This window comes from Salvelinus fontinalis, chromosome 14, assembly GCF_029448725.1.
Source record: "Salvelinus fontinalis isolate EN_2023a chromosome 14, ASM2944872v1, whole genome shotgun sequence".
In the NCBI taxonomy this organism is placed as follows: domain Eukaryota; kingdom Metazoa; phylum Chordata; class Actinopteri; order Salmoniformes; family Salmonidae; genus Salvelinus; species Salvelinus fontinalis.
Window position 1 is genome coordinate 13067150 of NC_074678.1, and position 21876 is coordinate 13089025.

General features: G+C 45.5%; 2 protein-coding genes across 7 annotated transcripts in view; one reads left to right on the plus strand and one right to left on the minus strand.

Moving 5' to 3' along the window:
• The window catches only part of LOC129869502 (protein Shroom2-like), a 132398-nt gene extending 119103 nt beyond the window's left edge, over positions 1–13295 (plus strand). For all 5 annotated transcript variants that reach the window (XM_055943963.1, XM_055943967.1, XM_055943965.1 and 2 more), the window contains one exon: positions 6772–13295. In XM_055943963.1, the coding sequence (XP_055799938.1) occupies positions 6772–7044 (273 nt within the window). In that variant the 3' untranslated portion in view covers positions 7045–13295. The remainder of the gene's footprint in view (positions 1–6771) is intronic.
• A 2044-nt stretch (positions 13296–15339) lies between these two features.
• LOC129869504 (AP-1 complex subunit sigma-2-like) overlaps positions 15340–21876 on the minus strand; it is a 51848-nt gene continuing 45311 nt past the window's right edge. For both annotated transcript variants that reach the window (XM_055943969.1, XM_055943968.1), the window contains one exon: positions 15340–19940. In XM_055943969.1, the coding sequence (XP_055799944.1) occupies positions 19905–19940 (36 nt within the window). In that variant the 3' untranslated portion in view covers positions 15340–19904. The remainder of the gene's footprint in view (positions 19941–21876) is intronic.

Consider the following 21876-nt stretch of genomic DNA (forward strand, 5'->3'; position numbering starts at 1 on the left):
GGTGAGGGGGAGGAAATGATGAGTTAGAGTTGGGGAGAGAAGAGGAAATGATGAGTTAGAGTTGAGGAGGGTGAGTAATTTGGGAGGAGAGCTGGGGAGGGGAGGGTGGGTTAGGAGAGGGGAGGAGAGGGTGGGTTAGAGTTGGAGAGGGTGGGTTAGAAGTGGAGAGGGTGGGTTAGAGTTGGAGAGGGTGGGTTAGAGTTGGAGAGGGTGGGTTAGAAGTGGGGAGGAGAGGGTGGGTTAGAAGTGGGGAGGAGAGGAGAGCTGGGGAGGGGAGAGGGTGGGTTAGGAGAGGGGAGGGAGGGTGGGTTAGAGTTGGAGAGGGTGGGTTAGAGTTGGAGAGGGTGGGTTAGAGTTGGAGAGGGTGGGTTAGAGTTGGAGAGGGTGGGTTAGAAGTGGGGAGGGGAGAGGGTGGGTTAGAGTTGGAGAGGGTGGGTTAGAAGTGGAGAGGGTGGGTTAGAGTTGGAGAGGGTGGGTTAGAGTTGGAGAGGGTGGGTTAGAGTTGGAGAGGGTGGGTTAGAGTTGGAGAGGGTGGGTTAGAAGTGGGGAGGAGAGGAGAGCTGGGGAGGGGAGAGGGTGGGTTAGGAGAGGGGAGGGGAGGGTGGGTTAGAGTTGGAGAGGGTGGGTTAGAGTTGGAGAGGGTGGGTTAGAGTTGGAGAGGGTGGGTTAGAGTTGGAGAGGGTGGGTTAGAAGTGGAGAGGGTGGGTTAGAGTTGGAGAGGGTGGGTTAGAGTTGGAGAGGGTGGGTTAGAAGTGGGGAGGGTGGGTTAGAGTTGGAGAGGGTGGGTTAGAAGTGGAGAGGGTGGGTTAGAGTTGGAGAGGGTGGGTTAGAGTTGGAGAGGGTGGGTTAGAGTTGGAGAGGGTGGGTTAGAGTTGGAGAGGGTGGGTTAGAGTTGGAGAGGGTGGGTTAGAGTTGGAGAGGGTGGGTTAGAGTTGGAGAGGGTGGGTTAGAGTTGGAGAGGGTGAGTTAGAGTTGGAGAGGGTGGGTTAGAGTTGGAGAGGGTGGGTTAGAAGTGGGGAGGAGAGGAGAGCTGGGGAGGGGAGAGGGTGGGTTAGGAGAGGGGAGGGTGGGTTAGGAGAGGGGAGGGTGGGTTAGAGTTGGAGAGGGTGGGTTAGAGTTGGAGAGGGTGGGTTAGAGTTGGAGAGGGTGGGTTAGAGTTGGAGAGGGTGGGTTAGAGTTGGAGAGGGTGGGTTAGAGTTGGAGAGGGTGGGTTAGAGTTGGAGAGGGTGGGTTAGAGTTGGAGAGGGTGGGTTAGAAGTGGGGAGGGGAGAGGGTGGGTTAGAGTTGGAGAGGGTGGGTTAGAAGTGGAGAGGGTGGGTTAGAGTTGGAGAGGGTGGGTTAGAAGTGGGGAGGAGAGGAGAGCTGGGGAGGGGAGAGGGTGGGTTAGGAGAGGGGAGGGGAGGGTGGGTTAGAGTTGGAGAGGGTGGGTTAGAGTTGGAGAGGGTGGGTTAGAGTTGGAGAGGGTGGGTTAGAGTTGGAGAGGGTGGGTTAGAAGTGGAGAGGGTGGGTTAGAGTTGGAGAGGGTGGGTTAGAGTTGGAGAGGGTGGGTTAGAAGTGGGGAGGGTGGGTTAGAGTTGGAGAGGGTGGGTTAGAAGTGGAGAGGGTGGGTTAGAGTTGGAGAGGGTGGGTTAGAGTTGGAGAGGGTGGGTTAGAGTTGGAGAGGGTGGGTTAGAGTTGGAGAGGGTGGGTTAGAGTTGGAGAGGGTGGGTTAGAGTTGGAGAGGGTGGGTTAGAGTTGGAGAGGGTGAGTTAGAGTTGGAGAGGGTGGGTTAGAGTTGGAGAGGGTGGGTTAGAAGTGGGGAGGAGAGGAGAGCTGGGGAGGGGAGAGGGTGGGTTAGGAGAGGGGAGGGTGGGTTAGGAGAGGGGAGGGTGGGTTAGAGTTGGAGAGGGTGGGTTAGAGTTGGAGAGGGTGGGTTAGAGTTGGAGAGGGTGGGTTAGAGTTGGAGAGGGTGGGTTAGAGTTGGAGAGGGTGGGTTAGAGTTGGAGAGGGTGGGTTAGAAGTGGAGAGGGTGGGTTAGAGTTGGAGAGGGTGGGTTAGAGTTGGAGAGGGTGGGTTAGAGTTGGAGAGGGTGGGTTAGAGTTGGAGAGGGTGGGTTAGAGTTGGAGAGGGTGGGTTAGAAGTGGGGAGGAGAGGAGAGCTGGGGAGGGGAGAGGGTGGGTTAGGAGAGGGGAGGGTGGGTTAGAGTTGGAGAGGGTGGGTTAGAGTTGGAGAGGGTGGGTTAGAGTTGGAGAGGGTGGGTTAGAGTTGGAGAGGGTGGGTTAGAGTTGGAGAGGGTGGGTTAGAGTTGGAGAGGGTGGGTTAGAAGTGGAGAGGGTGGGTTAGAGTTGGAGAGGGTGGGTTAGAAGTGGAGAGGGTGGGTTAGAGTTGGAGAGGGTGGGTTAGAAGTGGAGAGGGTGGGTTAGAGTTGGAGAGGGTGGGTTAGAGTTGGAGAGGGTGGGTTAGAGTTGGGGAGGGTGGGTTAGAGTTGGAGAGGGTGGGTTAGAGTTGGAGAGGGTGGGTTAGAAGTGGAGAGGGTGGGTTAGAGTTGGAGAGGGTGGGTTAGAGTTGGAGAGGGTGGGTTAGAGTTGGAGAGGGTGGGTTAGAAGTGGGGAGGAGAGGAGAGCTGGGGAGGGGAGAGGGTGGGTTAGGAGAGGGGAGGGGAGGGTGGGTTAGAGTTGGAGAGGGTGGGTTAGAGTTGGAGAGGGTGGGTTAGAGTTGGAGAGGGTGGGTTAGAGTTGGAGAGGGTGGGTTAGAGTTGGAGAGGGTGGGTTAGAGTTGGAGAGGGTGGGTTAGAGTTGGAGAGGGTGGGTTAGAAGTGGAGAGGGTGGGTTAGAAGTGGAGAGGGTGGGTTAGAAGTGGAGAGGGTGGGTTAGAGTTGGAGAGGGTGGGTTAGAAGTGGAGAGGGTGGGTTAGAGTTGGAGAGGGTGGGTTAGAAGTGGAGAGGGTGGGTTAGAGTTGGAGAGGGTGGGTTAGAAGTGGAGAGGGTGGGTTAGAGTTGGGGAGGGTGGGTTAGAGTTGGAGAGGGTGGGTTAGAGTTGGAGAGGGTGGGTTAGAGTTGGAGAGGGTGGGTTAGAGTTGGAGAGGGTGGGTTAGAGTTGGAGAGGGTGGGTTAGAGTTGGAGAGGGTGGGTTAGAAGTGGGGAGGGGAGAGGGTGGGTTAGAGTTGGAGAGGGTGGGTTAGAGTTGGAGAGGGTGGGTTAGAGTTGGAGAGGGTGGGTTAGAGTTTGGAGAGGGTGGGTTAGAGTTGGAGAGGGTGGGTTAGAGTTTGGAGAGGGTGGGTTAGAAGTGGGGAGGAGAGGAGAGCTGGGGAGGGGAGAGGGTGGGTTAGGAGAGCTGGGGAGGGGAGGGTGGGTTAGAGTTGGAGAGGGTGGGTTAGAGTTGGAGAGGGTGGGTTAGAGTTGGAGAGGGTGGGTTAGAGTTGGAGAGGGTGGGTTAGAGTTGGAGAGGGTGGGTTAGAGTTGGAGAGGGTGGGTTAGAAGTGGAGAGGGTGGGTTAGAGTTGGAGAGGGTGGGTTAGAGTTGGAGAGGGTGGGTTAGAAGTGGAGAGGGTGGGTTAGAGTTGGAGAGGGTGGGTTAGAAGTGGAGAGGGTGGGTTAGAAGTGGAGAGGGTGGGTTAGAGTTGGAGAGGGTGGGTTAGAGTTGGAGAGGGTGGGTTAGTTGGAGAGGGTGGGTTAGAGTTGGAGAGGGTGGGTTAGAGTTGGAGAGGGTGGGTTAGAGTTGGAGAGGGTGGGTTAGAAGTGGGGAGGGGAGAGGGTGGGTTAGAGTTGGAGAGGGTGGGTTAGAGTTGGAGAGGGTGGGTTAGAGTTGGAGAGGGTGGGTTAGAGTTGGAGAGGGTGGGTTAGAGTTTGGAGAGGGTGGGTTAGAGTTTGGAGAGGGTGGGTTAGAGTTGGAGAGGGTGGGTTAGAGTTTGGAGAGGGTGGGTTAGAAGTGGGGAGGGGAGAGGGTGGGTTAGAGTTGGAGAGGGTGGGTTAGGAGAGGGTGGGTTAGAAGTGGAGAGGTTGGGTTAGAGTTGGGGAGGGTGGGTTAGAGTTGGGGAGGGTGGGTTAGAGTTGGGGAGGGTGGGTTAGAGTTGGGGAGGGTGGGTTAGAGTTGGGGAGGGTGGGTTAGAGTTGGAGAGGGTGGGTTAGAGTTGGAGAGGGTGGGTTAGAGTTGGAGAGGGTGGGTTAGAAGTGGGGAGGGTGGGTTAGAGTTGGAGAGGGTGGGTTAGAGTTGGAGAGGGTGGGTTAGAGTTGGAGAGGGTGGGTTAGAAGTGGGGAGGGTGGGTTAGAGTTGGAGAGGGTGGGTTAGAGTTGGGGAGGGTGGGTTAGAGTTGGGGAGGGTGGGTTAGAGTTGGAGAGGGTGGGTTAGAGTTGGAGAGGGTGGGTTAGAGTTGGAGAGGGTGGGTTAGAGTTGGAGAGGGTGGGTTAGAGTTGGAGAGGGTGGGTTAGAGTTGGAGAGGGTGGGTTAGAGTTGGAGAGGGTGGGTTAGAGTTGGAGAGGGTGGGTTAGAAGTGGGGAGGGGAGAGGGTGGGTTAGAGTTGGAGAGGGTGGGTTAGAGTTGGAGAGGGTGGGTTAGAGTTGGAGAGGGTGGGTTAGAGTTTGGAGAGGGTGGGTTAGAGTTTGGAGAGGGTGGGTTAGAGTTTGGAGAGGGTGAGTTAGAGTTTGGAGAGGGTGGGTTAGAGTTGGAGAGGGTGGGTTAGAGTTGGAGAGGGTGGGTTAGAGTTGGAGAGGGTGGGTTAGAGTTGGAGAGGGTGGGTTAGAGTTGGAGAGGGTGGGTTAGAGTTGGAGAGGGTGGGTTAGAGTTGGAGAGGGTGGGTTAGGAGAGGGTGGGTTAGAAGTGGAGAGGGTGGGTTAGGAGAGGGGAGGAGAGGAGAGCTGGGGAGGGGAGAGGGTGGGTTAGAGTTGGAGAGGGTGGGTTAGAAGTGGAGAGGGTGGGTTAGAAGTGGGGAGGAGAGGAGAGCTGGGGAGGGGAGAGGGTGGGTTAGAGTTGGAGAGGGTGGGTTAGAAGTGGGGAGGGTGGGTTAGAGTTGGAGAGGGTGGGTTAGAAGTGGAGAGGGTGGGTTAGAGTTGGGGAGGGTGGGTTAGAGTTGGAGAGGGTGGGTTAGAGTTGGAGAGGGTGGGTTAGAAGTGGGGAGGGGAGGGTGGGTTTCCACTTCACAATAACAGCACTTACAGTTGACCGGGGCAGCTCTAGCAGGGCAGAAATTTGAAAACTGACTTGTTGGAAAGGTGTCATCCTGTGACGATGCCACGTTGAAAGTCACTGAGCTCTTCATTCAGTAAGGCCATTCTACTGCCAATGTTTGTCTATGGAGAAGGAATGGCTGTGTGCCCGATTTGATACACTTGTCAGCAATGGGTGTGGCTGAAATAGCCGAATCCACTAATTTGAAGGGGTGTCCATATACTTTTGTATATATATAGTGTACATGTTATCTCCCCTACCAGCTCTACTCCATTAACAGATACATGTTATCTCCCCTCCCAGCTCTACTTCATTAACAGATACATGTTATCTCCCCTCCCAGCTCTACTTCATTAACAGATACATGTTATCTCCCCTCCCAGCTCTACTTCATTAACAGATACATGTTATCTCCCCTCCCAGCTCTACTCTATTAACAGATACATGTTATCTCCCCTTCCAGCTCTACTTCATTAACAGATACATGTTATCTCCCCTCCCAGCTCTACTTCATTAACAGATACATGTTATCTCCCCTCCCAGCTCTACTTCATTAACAGATACATGTTATCTCCCCTCCCAGCTCTACTTCATTAACAGATACATGTTATCTCCCCTCCCAGCTCTACTTCATTAACAGATACATGTTATCTCCCCTCCCAGCTCTACTTCATTAACAGATACATGTTATCTCCCCTCCCAGCTCTACTCCATTAACAGATACATGTTATCTCCCCTCCCAGCTCTACTCCATTAACAGATACATGTTATCTCCCCTCCCAGCTCTACTCCATTAACAGATACATGTTATCTCCCCTCCCAGCTCTACTTCATTAACAGATACATGTTATCTCCCCTCCCAGCTCTACTCTATTAACAGATACATGTTATCTCCCCTTCCAGCTCTACTTCATTAACAGATACATGTTATCTCCCCTCCCAGCTCTACTCTATTAACAGATACATGTTATCTCCCCTTCCAGCTCTACTTCATTAACAGATACATGTTATCTCCCCTCCCAGCTCTACTTCATTAACAGATACATGTTATCTCCCCTCCCAGCTCTACTCCATTAACAGATACATGTTATCTCCCCTCCCAGCTCTACTCCATTAACAGATACATGTTATCTCCCCTCCCAGCTCTACTTCATTAACATATACATGTTATCTCCCCTCCCAGCTCTACTCCATTAACAGATACATGTTATCTCCCCTCCCAGCTCTACTCCATTAACAGATACATGTTATCTCCCCTCCCAGCTCTACTCCATTAACAGATACATGTTATCTCCCCTCCCAGCTCTATTCCATTAACAGATACATGTTATCTCCCCTCCCAGCTCTACTCTATTAACAGATACATGTTATCTCCCCTCCCAGCTCTACTCTATTAACAGATACATGTTATCTCCCCTCCCAGCTCTACTCCATTAACAGATACATGTTATCTCCCCTCCCAGCTCTACTTCATTAACAGATACATGTTATCTCCCCTCCCAGCTCTACTCCATTAACAGATACATGTTATCTCCCCTTCCAGCTCTACTTCATTAACATATACATGTTATCTCCCCTCCCAGCTCTAATCCATTAACAGATACATGTTATGCCCACCCTCTCTTCCACAGAGAACCCTGACAGACAAGAGGAAGCTGTTGATCCAGCAGCATGAGGACGCCAAGGAGCTGAAGGAGAACCTGGACCGCCGGGAGAGAGTGGTCTACAACATCCTGGCCACCTACCTCCCAGAGGAGAGCCTGACCGACTACCAACACTTTGTCAAGATGAAGTCGGCCCTCATTATTGAGCAGCGCAAACTAGAGGACAAGATTAAACTGGGAGAGGAGCAGCTCAAGTGTCTAATGGACAGCCTGCCGCTAGAGCAGAGGATAAGCCTGTAACCCCTGACCCCTGGATCAGAGAATGGCCCTGTGAGGGCGACACTGGGATCCAAACGCACATGACTTCTCAAACTGTGTATAATGGACCTGACCACTCTGGCCTCACTGCAGTGGAACCCCATGGCCACTAAGGGGCAGCAGAGAGGAGCAGAGAGGAGCAGGCAGTACCCCACTAGATGGCAGCAAAGCTCGAGACTGGAGGGGTTGTAATGTTTAGCTGTATCTCAACACTGATCTGAGTCTAATGGAGCCCTACCAGAACACATGGCAGATCATATATATACACCAAAAAAAGTTCAATAAAGCTTAAATAAATAAACAAATTAAAATAAACGCAACATGAAACAATTTCAATGATTTTACTGGGTTACAATTCATATAAGGAAATCAGTCAATTGAAATAAATTCATTACATCAGAATCTATGGATTTCACATGACTGGGCATGGGCACAGCCAAGGTTGGGCATGGGAGGGCATAGGCCCACCCACTGGGGAGCCGGGCTTAGCCAATCATAATTAGTTTTCCCCCACAAAAGGGCTTTATTACAGGCAGAAATACTCTTCAGTTTCATCAGCTGTCTGGGTGGCTGTTCTCAGACAATCCCGCAGGTGAAAAAGCCGGATGTGGATGTCCTAAACTGGTATGGTTATACGTGGTCTGCGGTTGTGAGGCCGGTTGGACGCACTGCAGCATAGTAGAGAAATGAAAATTAAATTATCTGGCAACAGCTCTGGTGGACATTCCTGCAGTCAGCAGAACAATTGCACACTCCCTCAACATGAGACATCTGTGGCATTGTGTTGTGTGACGACAACTGCAGATTTAGAGTGGCCTTTTTATTGTCCCCAGCACAAGGTGCACATGCGTAATGATCATGCTGTTTAATCAGCTCCTTGATATGCCACACCTGTCAGGTGGATGGATTATCTTGGCAAAGGAGAAATGCTCACTAACAGGGATGTAAACAAATTTGTGCATAAAATGAGAGAAATACACTTTTTCTGCGTATGGAACATTTCTGGGATCTTTTTATTTCAGCTCATGAAACATGGGATCAACACTTTACATGTTGCGTTTATGTTCATATATATATATATACGGTGCATTCGGGCGGTGCACAATTGTCCCAGCGTCGTTTGGCCGTCATTGTAATTAAGTTAAAGGTTCAATTAAAAATACAAAATAGAAATTCCGAATGCGTTCTGACTTTGTCCACAGTTTGTTACGTTACAGCCTTCTTCTAAAATGGATTAAATCGTTTTTTCACCTCATCAATCTACACCATAACCCATAATGACATCACAATACCCCATAATGACATCACAATACCCCATAATGACAAAGCAAAAAAAAAAAAAAAAAAGAAATGTTTGCAAATGTATAAAAAAAAAAGTACTGAAATATCACATTTACATAAATATTCAGACCCTTTACTCAGTACTTTGTTGTAGCACCTTTGGCAGTGATTACAGCCTCGAGTCTTCTTGGGTATGACGCTACCAGCTTGGCACACCTGTATTTGGGGAGTTTCTCCCAATCTTCTCTGCAGATTCTCTCAAGCTCTTTCAGGTTGGATGGGGAGTGTCACAGCTATTTTCAGGTCTCTCCAGAGATGTTCGATCGGGTTCAAGTCCGGGCTCTGGCTGGGCCACTTAAGCACATTCAAAGACTTGTACCGAAGCCACTCCTACGTTGTCTTGGCTGTGTGCTTAGGGTCGTTGTCCTGTTGGAAGGTGAACCTTAGCCCCAGTCTGAGGTCCTGAGCAAGTTTTCATCAAGGATCTCTGTGTACTTTGCTCCATTCATCTTTCCCCTCAATCCTCACTAGTCTCCCAGTCCCTGCCCCTGAAAAACACCACTACAGCATGATGCTGCCACCACCATGCTTCACCATAGGGATGGTGCCAAATTTCCTCCAGACGTGACGCTTGGCATTCAGGCAAAAGAGTTCAACCTTGGTTTCATCAGACCAGACAATTTTGTTTCTCATGGTCAGAGTCCTTTAGGTGCCTCTTGGCAACCTCCAAGCGGTCTGCCGTGCCTTTTACTGAGGAGTGGCATCCGTCTGGCCACTCTACCATAAAGGCCTGATTTATGGAGTGCTGCAGAGAAGGTTGTCCTTCTGGAAGGTTCTCTCATCTTCACAGAGGAACTCTCTGGAGCTCTGTCAGAGTGACCATCGGGTCCTTGGTCACCTCCCTGACCAAGGCCCTTCTCCCCCGATTGCTCAGTTTGGCCGGGCAGCCAGCTCTAGGAAGAGTCTTGGTGGTTCCAAACTTCCATTTAATAATGATGGAGGCCACTGTGTCTTGGGGGACCTTCAATGCTCCAGAAATTTTTTGGTACCCTTCCCCAGATCTGTGCCTCGACACAATCCTGTCTCGGAGCTCTACGGACAATTCCTTCGACCTCATGGCTTGGTTTTTGCTCTGACATGCACTGTCAACTGTGGGACCTTATATAGACAGGTGTGTGCTTTTCCAAATCATGTCCAATCAATTGAATTTACCACAGAATTAAATTTACCACAGGTGGACTCCAATCAAGTTGTAGAAACATCTCAAGGATGATCAATGGAAACATGATGCACCTGAGATCAATTTCGAGTCTCATAGCAAAGGGTCTGAGTACTTACTAAAAACCTGTTTTTGCTTTGTCATTATGGGTTATTGTGATGTCATTATGGGGTATTGTGATGTCATTATGGGTTATTGTGTGTAGATTGAGGATTTTGTTTTATTTAATCAATTTTAGAATTAATTACAAAATGTGGGAAAAGGGAAGGGGTCTGAATACTTTCCGAATGCACTCTGTGTGTGTATATATACATACTGTATATACAATACCAGTCAAAAGTTTGGACACACCTACAGTCAGCAGCATACCACTGCTGGCTTGCTTCTGAAGCTAAGCAGGGTTGGTCCTGGTCAGTCCCTGGATGGGAGACCAGATGCTGCTTGAAGTGGTGTTGGAGGGCCAGTAGGAGGCACTCTTTCCTCTGGTCTAAAAAATATCCCAATGCCCCAGGGCAGTGATTGGGGACACTGCCCTGTGTAGGGTGCCGTCTTTCGGATGGGACGTTAAACGGGTGTCCTGACTCTCTGAGGTCATTAAAGATCCCATGGCACTTATCGTAAGAGTAGGGGTGTTAACCCCGGTGTCCTGGCTAAATTCCCAATCTGGCCCTCAACCATCACGGTCACCTAATAATCCCCAGTTTACAATTGGCTCATTCATCCCCCTCTTCTCCCCTGTAACTATTCCCCAGGTCGTTGCTGCAAATGAGAACGTGTTCTCAGTCAACTTACCTGGTAAAATAACGGTAAAATAAAATAAAAAAAATAAAACTCATTCCAGGGTTTTTCTTTATTTTACTATTTTCTACATTGGAGAATAATATTGAAGACATCAACACTATGAAATAACACATGAAATCATGTAGTAACCAAAAAAGTGTTAAACAAATCAAAATGTATTTTATATTTGAGATTCTTCAAAGTAGCCACCCTTTGCCTTGATGAGGCTTTGCACACTCTTGGCATTCTCTCAACCAGTTTCACGAGGTAGTCACCTGGAATGCATTTCAATTAACAGGTGAGCCTTGTTAAAAGTACATTTGTGGAATTTCTTGCCTTCTTAATGCACTTGAACCAATCAGTTGTGTTGTGACAAGGTAGGGTTGGTATACAGGAGATAGCCCTATTTGGTAAAAGACCAAGTCCATATTATGGCAAGAACAGCTCAAATAAGTAAAGAGAAATGACAGTCCATCATTACTTTAAGACATGAAGGTCAGTCAATCAAGAACTTTGAAAGTTTCTTCAAGAGCAGTCGCAAAAACCATCAGCTTTATGATGAAACTGGCTCTCATGAGGACCGCCACAGGAAAGGAAGACCCAGAGTTACCTCTGCTGCAGAGGATAAGTTCATTAGAGTTAACTGCACCTCAGATTGCAGCCCAAATAAATGCTTCACAGAGTTCAAGTAAAAGACACATCTCAACATCAACTGTTTGATGGAGTGAATCAGGCCTTTATGGTCCATTTGCTGTAAAGAAACCACTACTAAAGGACACCAAAAAGAAGAAGAGACTTGGTTGGGCCAAGAAACACGAGCAATGCACATTTGACCGGTGAAAATCAGTCCTTTGGTCTGATGAGTTCTAATTTGAGACTTTTGGTTCCAACCGCTGTGTATTTGTGAGATGCAGAGTAGGTGAACGGATGATCTCTGCATGTGTGGTTCCCACACATACAGTTACACAGTTACACATGGAATAAACAAACCTACGGTCAATAATACAATAGAAAAAGTCTATATACAGTGTGTCCAAATGAGGTAAGACTTGGGAGGTAGGTAATAAATAGGCCATAGTGGCGAAGTAATTACAATATAGAAATTAAACACTGGAGTGATGGATGTGCAAGTAGAGATACTGGGGTGCAAAGGAGAAGAAATAAATAAAAAATAACAGTATGGGGATGTGGTAGCTGGGTGGGATATTTAGAGATGGGCTATGTACAGATGCAGTGATCTGTGAGCTGCTCAGACAGCTGGTGCTTGAAGCTAGTGAGGGAGATAAGTGTTTCCAGCTTCAGTGATTTTTGCAGTTGGTTCCAGTCATTGGCAGCAGAGAACTGGAAGGAGAGGCGGCCCAACGAGGAATTGGCTTTGGGGATGACCAGTGAAATATACCTGCTGGAGCGCGTGCTACAGGTGGGTGCTGCTATGGTGACCAGTGAGCTGAGACAAGGCGGAGCTTTACCTAGCAAAGACTTATAGATGACCTGGAGGCAGTGGGTTTGGCGACGAATATGTAGCGAGGGCCAGCCAACGAGAGCATACAGGTCGCAGTGGTGGGTACTATATGGGGCTTTGGTGACAAAACGGATGGCACTGTGATCAAGGCAAAGGGTGGCTACTTTGAAGAATCTCAAATATATTTTGATTTGTTTTTGGTTACTACATGACTCCATGTGTTATTTCATAGTTTTGATGTCTTCACTGATATTCTACAATGTAGAAAATAGTACAAATAAAGAAAAATCCTGGAATGAGTAGGTGTGTCCAAACTGTTGACTGGTAGTGTGTGTGTGTGTGTGTGTGTGTGTGTGTGTGTGTGTGTGTGTGTGTGTGTGTGTGTGTGTGTTTATTTTAGACAGGCCTGTACTGCCATGAACCATGATGTCACAGTCTGGGATAAACCACCTCCTATAGACTACTGAGAGTCTGTTCCTCTGTTCCCATGGCACCATCAACCACTGTGTATTATGTTCAATAATCATTTACTGTTAAATTTAGTAATTTATTGTAGCGTTTTGATTATGTACAGAGGAGTAGAGTAGAAGTGTTATATTCTCAACTGATTTTAGTTTGTCTTTAGTCAATAATGCATTTATCAACTACGCTTTATACCTCCACTTTGCAAAGCGCAATATTTAATTAACATGACTGAAATTATATTATCCTATTCATGTCAAATAATCCAAAAGACTGGCCTGATATTTCAGTGGAAAAGGGGTGTTTCTCTTTTTTAAAACTGGCAGCGTTTTGATGTGATGTTGTTTTGATGTTGTTTTGTAAAACTAGCAGCCTTTTGATGTGATGTTGTTTTGATGTTGTTTTGTAAAACTAGCAGCCTTTTGATGTGATGTTGTTTTGATGTTGTTTTGTAAAACTAGCAGCCTTTTGATGTGATGTTGTTTTGATGTTGTTTTGTAAAACTAGCAGCCTTTTGATGTGATGTTGTTTTGAAAAACTAGCAGCCTTGTGATGTTTCATGCTGTTTCCTCGTCTAGATTCTCTGTCCTGTTTTCTATTGAGAAGCATTAAGCTTATTGACACCATGTGAAGGCAGAAGAACACTATGTGAAGGCAGAGTTGCATCACTGTATAAGGAATCAATGGTTAAATGGTTCCTGCTATATTCAAGGAGCACTTTGTTCAACAATGATAAAGACAGATTTAGCAAGAACTAGTCCACATCGGATGTGGCTGAGACGTCCTTTACTCGTCTGTAGTAGTTCATCAGGTGCTGCTGTTTTATTAAGTGACCATTACTTCCTGCTTCTACCTCGCAAGGTTTAAAGGAGTGTGATATAAAGGACAGCCAGGATCAGGGTTCAGGGCATTTCCCAAAGGTAAAGTAAATGAGTGTTACATCGCTCTATACACACCGCTACACTTTCTCGCAGATGTGCTGCTTTATGTCAAATAAACAGGCTGCTGAGGGTGGGTGTGTGTCATCAACACATTCTCCAGTGTAATATTTAACCCTTCACTGATCATGTTAATAACAGGGAAGACATCACATCAAGCTTAATGTACAGTGCATTCGGAAAGTATTCAGACCCCTTCACTTTTTCACATGAATTGCCTTACAGCCTTATTCTAAAATGGATTAAATCATTTTTACCCCTCATCAATCTACAAACAATGCCCCAAAATGACAAAGCGAACAGTTAAAAAAAAAAAAAAAAAAAAATGTTAATAATTTAAAAAAACGAAATACCTTATTTCGGCACACACCTGTCTATGTAAGATCTGGGGAAGGGTACCAGAAAATGTCTGGAGCATTGAAGGCCCGCAAGAACACAGTGACCTCCATCATTCTTAAATGGAAGAAGTTTGGAACCACCAAGACTCTTCCTGGAGCTGACCTCCCAGCCAAACTGAGCCATCAGGGGAGAAGGACCTTGGTCAGGGAGGTGACCAAGAACCCGATGATCACTCTGACGGAGCTCTAGAGTTTCTCTGTGGAGATGAGAGAACTGTCTAGAAGGACAACCATCCCTGCAGCACTCCACCAATCAGGCCTAGTGGCCAGACGGAAGCCATTCCTCAGTATTTTTTTATTTGTAATGTATCCCCATTAGTTCCTGCCAAGGCAGCAGCTACTCTTCCTGGGGTTTATTATGGATCCCCATTAGTTCCTGCCAAGGCAGCAGCTACTCTTCCTGGGGTTTATTATGGATCCCCATTAGTTCCTGCCAAGGCATCAGCTACTCTTCCTGGGGTTTATTATGGATCCCCATTAGTTCCTGTCAAGGCAGCAGCTACTCTTCCTGGGGTTTATTATGGATCCCCATTAGTTCCTGCCAAGGCAGCAGCTACTCTTCCTGGGGTTTATTATGGATCCCCATTAGTTCCTGTCAAGGCAGCAGCTACTCTTCCTGGGGTTTATTATGGATCCCCATTAGTTCCTGCCAAGGCAGCAGCTACTCTTCCTGGGGTTTATTATGGATCCCCATTAGTTCCTGCCAAGGCAGCAGCTACTCTTCCTGGGGTTTATTATGGATCCCCATTTAGTTCCTGCCAAGGCAGCAGCTACTCTTCCTGGGGTTTATTATGACTCCCCATTAGTTCCTGCCAAGGCAGCAGCTACTCTTCCTGGGGTTTATTATGGATCCCCATTAGTTCCTGTCAAGGCAGCAGCTACTCTTCCTGGGGTTTATTATGGATCCCCATTAGTTCCTGCCAAGGCAGCAGCTACTCTTCCTGGGGTTTATTATGGATCCCCATTAGTTCCTGCCAAGGCAGCAGCTACTCTTCCTGGGGTTTATTATGGATCCCCATTTAGTTCCTGCCAAGGCAGCAGCTACTCTTCCTGGGGTTTATTATGACTCCCCATTAGTTCCTGCCAAGGCAGCAGCTACTCTTCCTGGGGTTTATTATGGATCCCCATTAGTTCCTGTCAAGCAACGTATCAACACCCTGGAGGCCCTCATCACATGGTGGGACTGTCATGTAGGCAGCAGTTTGTTATCTGACTGATTTGAGGAATAGAATACTTCCCCTGAAATAATACAATTCAAGTGGTAATTGATTGTAACTTTATCCAGCACACCCTCCATTGAAGATCGGGTATGGGCACATAACAGAAAATGCTCCCTCTCTGAAAAACATTGAGGATTTGTGTGCAAATACAGTATACTTCAGCATGTGGAAGCAGTGCCAGGGAAACAACCAAAGAATGGATTGCTGTCATACCTTGTCCATATACTGCTTACATAAGGAAACCAGTATGTCATTCTGTAATTTGGGTGAACTATCCCTTTAAGAGCGCTAGCTCAGCTTAAAGTTTAGACCAATACAGCCATTTTGTAACATTTGTATTGTGGATTCCTCAATGGTTTCTATTGTCTTCTAAATCTCATGAACTCTTAAGTAGTGAAACTGATTAATGGACTATTTAATTCTGCAAGTCAATGGACATGATTTAGGGTGCCAGCGGACAAACTATAAAAATAAACTGATTAACTACCAGCCAGTGACGAGACCATGGCCATGAGGATAAAATATTAACTTTGTATTTTAATAGAGAATGTATCAACATTACACAGTAAACCATGGACTCTTCAGAGACACAATGTATCAACATTTAAGTGATAATTCCCACGAAGCCGGTGTTTGGAGGATATATTGGCACGGGTCTTGTTAGGCCCAGCAAACCATGGATATATTGGCACGGGTCTTGTTAGGCCCAGCAAACCATGGATATATTGGCACGGGTCTTGTTAGGCCCAGCAAACCATGGATATATTGGCACGGGTCTTGTTAGGCCCAGCAAACCATGGATATATTGGCACGGGTCTTGTTAGGCCCAGCAAACCATGCCAATATATCCTCCAAACACCGGCTTCAAGGGAACTATCACTTTTATACAAAGGTTTACCAACATATTCAAATAATGATTGACATGTTTTCATTAACTTATTGTGATGAATTTATTCATATTATTTCATCCTTCCACAAGATATAGTCCTGACACAAATCTAGGGTTGCTACCCAAGCCGGCTGGTCGTTCGTTCTATCGGTTCGGTTGCCAGAGACGCGACCCAGTCGTTCGGTCTTTTTGTTCTGTATCTATGGACGCGACCCAGTCGTTGTTCTGTATCTATGGACGCGACCCAGTCGTTGTTCTGTAGCTATGGACGCGACCCAGTCGTTGTTCTGTATCTATGGACGCGACCCAGTCGTTGTTCTGTATCTATGGACTCGACCCAGTCGTTGTTCTGTATCTATGGACGCGACCCAGTCGTTGTTCTGTATCTATGGACGCGACCCAGTCTTTATGTTCTGTATCTATGGACGCGACCCAGTCTTTATGTTCTGTATCTATGGACGCGACCCAGTCGTTGTTCTGTATCTATGGACGCGACCCAGTCGTTGTTCTGTAGCTATGGACGCGACCCAGTCGTTGTTCTGTATCTATGGACGCGACCCAGTCGTTGTTCTGTATCTATGGACGCGACCCAGTCGTTGTTCTGTATCTATGGACGCGACCCAGTCGTTGTTCTGTATCTATGGACGCGACCCAGTCGTTGTTCTGTATCTATGGACGCGACCCAGTCGTTGTTCTGTATCTATGGACGCGACCCAGTCGTTGTTCTGTAGCTATGGACTCGACCCAGTCGTTGTTCTGTATCTATGGACGCGACCCAGTCGTTGTTCTGTATCTATGGACGCGACCCAGTCGTTGTTCTGTATCTATGGACGCGACCCAGTCGTTGTTCTGTATCTATGGGACGCGACCCAGTCGTTGTTCTGTATCTATGGACGCGACCCAGTCGTTGTTCTGTATCTATGGACGCGACCCAGTCGTTGTTCTGTATCTATGGACTCGACCCAGTCGTTGTTCTGTATCTATGGACGCGACCCAGTCGTTGTTCTGTATCTATGGACGCGACCCAGTCGTTGTTCTGTATCTATGGACGTGACCCAGTCGTTGTTCTGTATCTATGGACGCGACCCAGTCGTTCGGTCTTTTTGTTCTGTATCTATGGACGTATCCCAGTCGTTGTTCTGTATCTATGGACGTGACCCAGTCGTTGTTCTGTATCTATGGACGCGACCCAGTCGTTCGGTCTTTTTGTTCTGTATCTATGGACGTGACCCAGTCGTTGTTCTGTATCTATGGACGCGACCCAGTCGTTCGGTCTTTTTGTTCTGTATCTATGGACGCGACCCAGTCGTTCGGTCTTTTTGTTCTGTATCTATGGACGTATCCCAGTCGCTCGTTCTAAATGTTCCACACAGGCTGGCAGCGTTCTTATCCCTTGCTTGCTAGCTAGCCAACTACGGCTAACTTACAGTCACGTCTAACAGTGCAGCCAGAATAACAACAAAGGAGCTGTTTTCTAAGGACATTTATTTGGATACATCCATAACAATGAGCTAATGAGGCACGATTTCACCTGGCATAGAACATGTGCTCTCTCTCTCGTCAGGACACTGTTGTTCAGAGGAGCCAACAACACATCTAACAACACAACTTCAAACTGAATCAGGAAAGACTGTAAACTAGCTGGACTTGGTTTCGTTTGACCTGTTTTCTATTGACAGTTCTTTGTATATACAGTTGGAGTCGGAAGTTTACATACATCCTCAGCCAAATACATTTAAACTCACTTATTCACAATTCCTGACATTTAAACCTTGTAAAAAATTCCCTGTTTTAGGTCAGTTAGGATCACCACTTTATTTTAAGAATGTGAAATGTCAGAATAATAGTAGAGAGAATGATTTATTTAAGCTTTTATTTCTTTCATCCTATTCCCATTGGGTCAGAAGTTTACATCCACTCAATTAGTATTTGATAGCATTGCCTTTAAATTGTTTAACTTGGGTCAAACGTTTTGGGTAGCCTTCCCACAATAAGTTGGGTGAATTTAGGCCCATTCCTCCTGACAGAGCTGGTGTAACTGAGTCAGGTTTGTAGGCCTCCTTGCTTGCACACGCTTTTTCAGTTCTGCCCACAAATCTTCTATAGGATTGAGGTCAGAGCTTTGTGATAGCCACTCCAATACCTTGACTTTGTTGTCCTTAAACCATTTTGCCACAACTTTGGAAGTATGCTTGGGTTCATTGTCCATTTGGAAGACCCATTTGCGACCAAGCTTTAACTTCCTGACTGATGTCTTGAGATGTTGCTTTAATATATCCACGTAATTTTCCTGTCTCATGATTTCATCTATTTTGTGAAGTGCACCAGTCCCTCCTGCAGCAAAGCACCCCCACAACATGATGCTGCCACCCCCGTGCTTCACGGTTGGGATGGTGTTCTTCGACTTGCAAGCCTCCCCCTTTTTCCTCCGAACATAACGATGGTCATTATGGCCAAACGGTTCTATTTTTGTTTCATCAGACCAGAGGACATTTCTCCAAAAAGTATGATCTTTGTCCCCATGTGCAGTTGCAAACCGTAGTCTGGCTTTTTTATGGCAGTTTTGGAGCAGTGGCTTCTTCCTTTCTGAGCGGCCTTTCAGGTTATGTCGATATAGGACTCGTTTTTACTGTGGATATAGATACTTTTGTACATGTTTCCTCCAGCATCTTCACGGGGTCCTTTGCTGTTGTTCTGGGATTGATTTGCACTTTAAGCACCGAAGTAGGTTCATCTCTAGGAGACAGAACGCGTCTCCTTCCTGAGCGGTATGATGGCTGCGTGGTCCCATGGTGTTTATACTTGCGTACTATTGTTTGTACAGATGAATGTGGTACCTTCAGGCATTTGGAAATTGCTCCCAAGGATGAACCAGACTGATTTCTTTTGATTTTCCCATGATGTCAAGCAAAGAGGCACTGAGTCTGAAGGTAGGCCTTGATATACATCCACAGGTATACCTCCAAATGACTCAAATGATGTCAATTAGCCTATCAGAAACTTCTAAAGCCATGACACCATTTTCGGGAATTTTCCAAGCTGTTTAAAGGCACAGTCAACTTAGTGAATGAAAACTTCTGACCCACTGGAATTGTGATGCAGTGAATTATAAGTGAAATAATCTGTCTGAAAACAATTGTTGGAAAAATTACTTGTCATGCACAAAGTATATGTCCTAACCGACTTGCCAAAACTATAGTTTGTTAAAAAGAAATTTGTGGAGTGGTTGAAAAACGAGTTTTAACGACTCCAACCTAAGTGTATGTAAACTTCCGACTTCAACTGTATCCATAAAAATGATGTTGATTAGTTTCGACTGGCTGAGAAAAGATGCCTGCCTGTCTCGTCCCGACACGTTCGTTACTATGGGGACAGCTGGAGATTGAATATTGAAACAATGTTGCTAATGTCGGAGAGACAGACAGCCAGGTTTATACAAATCTCTGCTGTTGAAAACTAAATGTCGGAGAGACAGACAGCCAGGTTTATACAAATCTCTGCTGTTGAAAACTAAATGTCGGAGAGACAGACAGCCAGGTTTATACAAATCTCTGCTGTTGAAAACTAAATGTCGGAGAGACAGACAGCCAGGTTTATACAAATCTCTGCTGTTGAAAACTAAATATTAGTCTAAAAGAAATATGAGATAATATCTAGATGCTTTTTATAGTGGAGATCAAGTTAATAAATTGCCTGGCTGGGCTGATGAGACAGTGCATTGTGCAGTCAGATGGAAGAGTAAATAGGCATTTTAACGGCATAGATTTAACCGGTGGTAACTTGTGGAATAGACACCGGCTGAGTAAATAGGCATTTTAACGGCATAGATTTTGCCGGTAGTCACTTGTGGAATAGACACCGGCTGGAATGCAGTTTTAAGCAATCAGCATTCAGGATTAGACCCGTTGTATTATACACAGTAAACCATGGACTCTTCAGATAGACAACAAACAGTGGAAACAGCTGATGGAAGTATGTGATAAACTGAACGTGTGGACCAATGACCTATGACCTTTGATGATGTAGCTGTGGTCCTGTGTGGATCTGTTGGTAAAGCATGGCGCTTTATGGTTCTTATGGAGCTGAGGATGAGGAGCCAGGTGCTGGAGGGACCATGTGCCGGAGGGGAGGGGCCACATGTTGAGTGGGAGGGGCTCCGCATGCAGAGTGGACAGGACAGCAGGAGTGGACGTTTAGTACACAGGCACATTAAAGTACTCATGACGGGGCTGAGGGAAGAGAGATGCACACAGCTGTAAGACAACAGCCATCCCAGGTCCCACCCCGACCCACGACAGACAGCATCCACATGACTGGGCGATGAGAGGGAGCAGGACACGGAGCAGCAGGCAGAGCTTCATAGATTAATAGACTACAGATCTGCACACTGTGAATAAAGGCCTTTATAGTAATCAGAATACCGTTTTGAAGAACAGTCAAAATGTTCTGTAAAGGCAAACTATCATTGTTGGCTTTAACCTGTGATTTGTTTAAAGTGCTAAACAGACTTCACAAGATTACAGGTGAGACAAGTGTATACAGAGACAAAAACCCTCACACACAGAGACAAAAACCCTCACACACAGAGACAAAAACCCTCACACACAGAGACAAAAAAAACCACACACAGAGACAAAAAAAACCACACACAGAGACAAAAACCCTCACACACAGAGACACACTGTTTTCCAGTGACATAAAAACATTTAGTAACTGCCTTCCACAAATACGAAACGTTACAATAGACTGGGGACCAATAGACTGGGGACCAATAGACTGGGGACCAGATTCCACCCTGTGTTTCGAGACAGGTGCATGACAATGACAATTCTAAATCAAAACAAATTTCACACATAATATTTTGCATAGTATTTAGCATATTATTTAGTATATATTTAGCATATTATTTAGTATATTATTTAGCATTTATTTAGTATATATTTAGCATATTATTTAGCATATTATTTAGTATATTATTTAGCATATTATTTAGCATATTATTTAGTATATATTTAGTATATATTTAGCATATTATTTAGCATATTATTTAGTATATTATTTAGTATATTATTTAGTATATTATTTAGTATATTATTTAGCATATTATTTAGTATATTATTTAGCATATTATTTAGTATATTATTTAGCATATTATTTAGTATATTATTTAGCATATTTAGTATATTATTTAGCATATTATTTAGCATATTATTTAGTATATTATTTAGTATATTATTTAGCATATTATTTAGCATATTATTTAGTATATTATTTAGCATATTATTTAGTATATCATTTAGCATATTATTTAGTATATTATTTAGCATATTATTTAGTATATTATTTAGTATATTATTTAGCATATTATTTAGTATATTATTTAGCGTATTATTTAGTATATTATTTAGCATATTATTTAGTATATTATTTAGCATATTATTTAGTATATTATTTAGCATATTATTTAGTATATTATTTAGTATATTATTTAGCATATTATTTAGTATATTATTTAGCATATTATTTAGTATATTATTTAGCATATGTAAAGACAAGATTAAATCAAGAATAGTCTGATGGGTGACAATATTAGCCTTTCACTGAACTATATAATATCACTTGTGAATGATATATTATCAATTGTGAATGATGCCCAGCTTGTGCGCAGCAAGGCAAGAAAGAGTGCCTTTTTTTGTGACATAATCGCACACCTCCTGTAGCCCATAGGCCTATATGTTTTAATAAGGTTAGTATCACACCTCATGTAGCCCATAGTCCTATATGTTTTAATAAGGTTAGTATCACACCTCATGTAGCCCATAGGCCTATATGTTTTGATAAGGTTAGTATCACACCTCATGTATCCTAGCCCATAGTCCTGTATGTTTTAATAAGGTTAGTATCACACCTCGTGTAGCCCATAGTCCTATATGTTTTAATAAGGTTAGTATCACACCTCATGTAGCCCATAGTCCTGTATGTTTTAATAAGGTTAGTATCACACCTCATGTAGCCCATAGTCCTATATGTTTTAATAAGGTTAGTATCCCACCTCATGTAGCCTAGCCCATAGTCCTATATGTTTTAATAAGGTTAGTATCACACCTCATGTAGCCTAGCCCATAGGCCTATATGTTTTAATAAGGTTAGTATCACACCTCATGT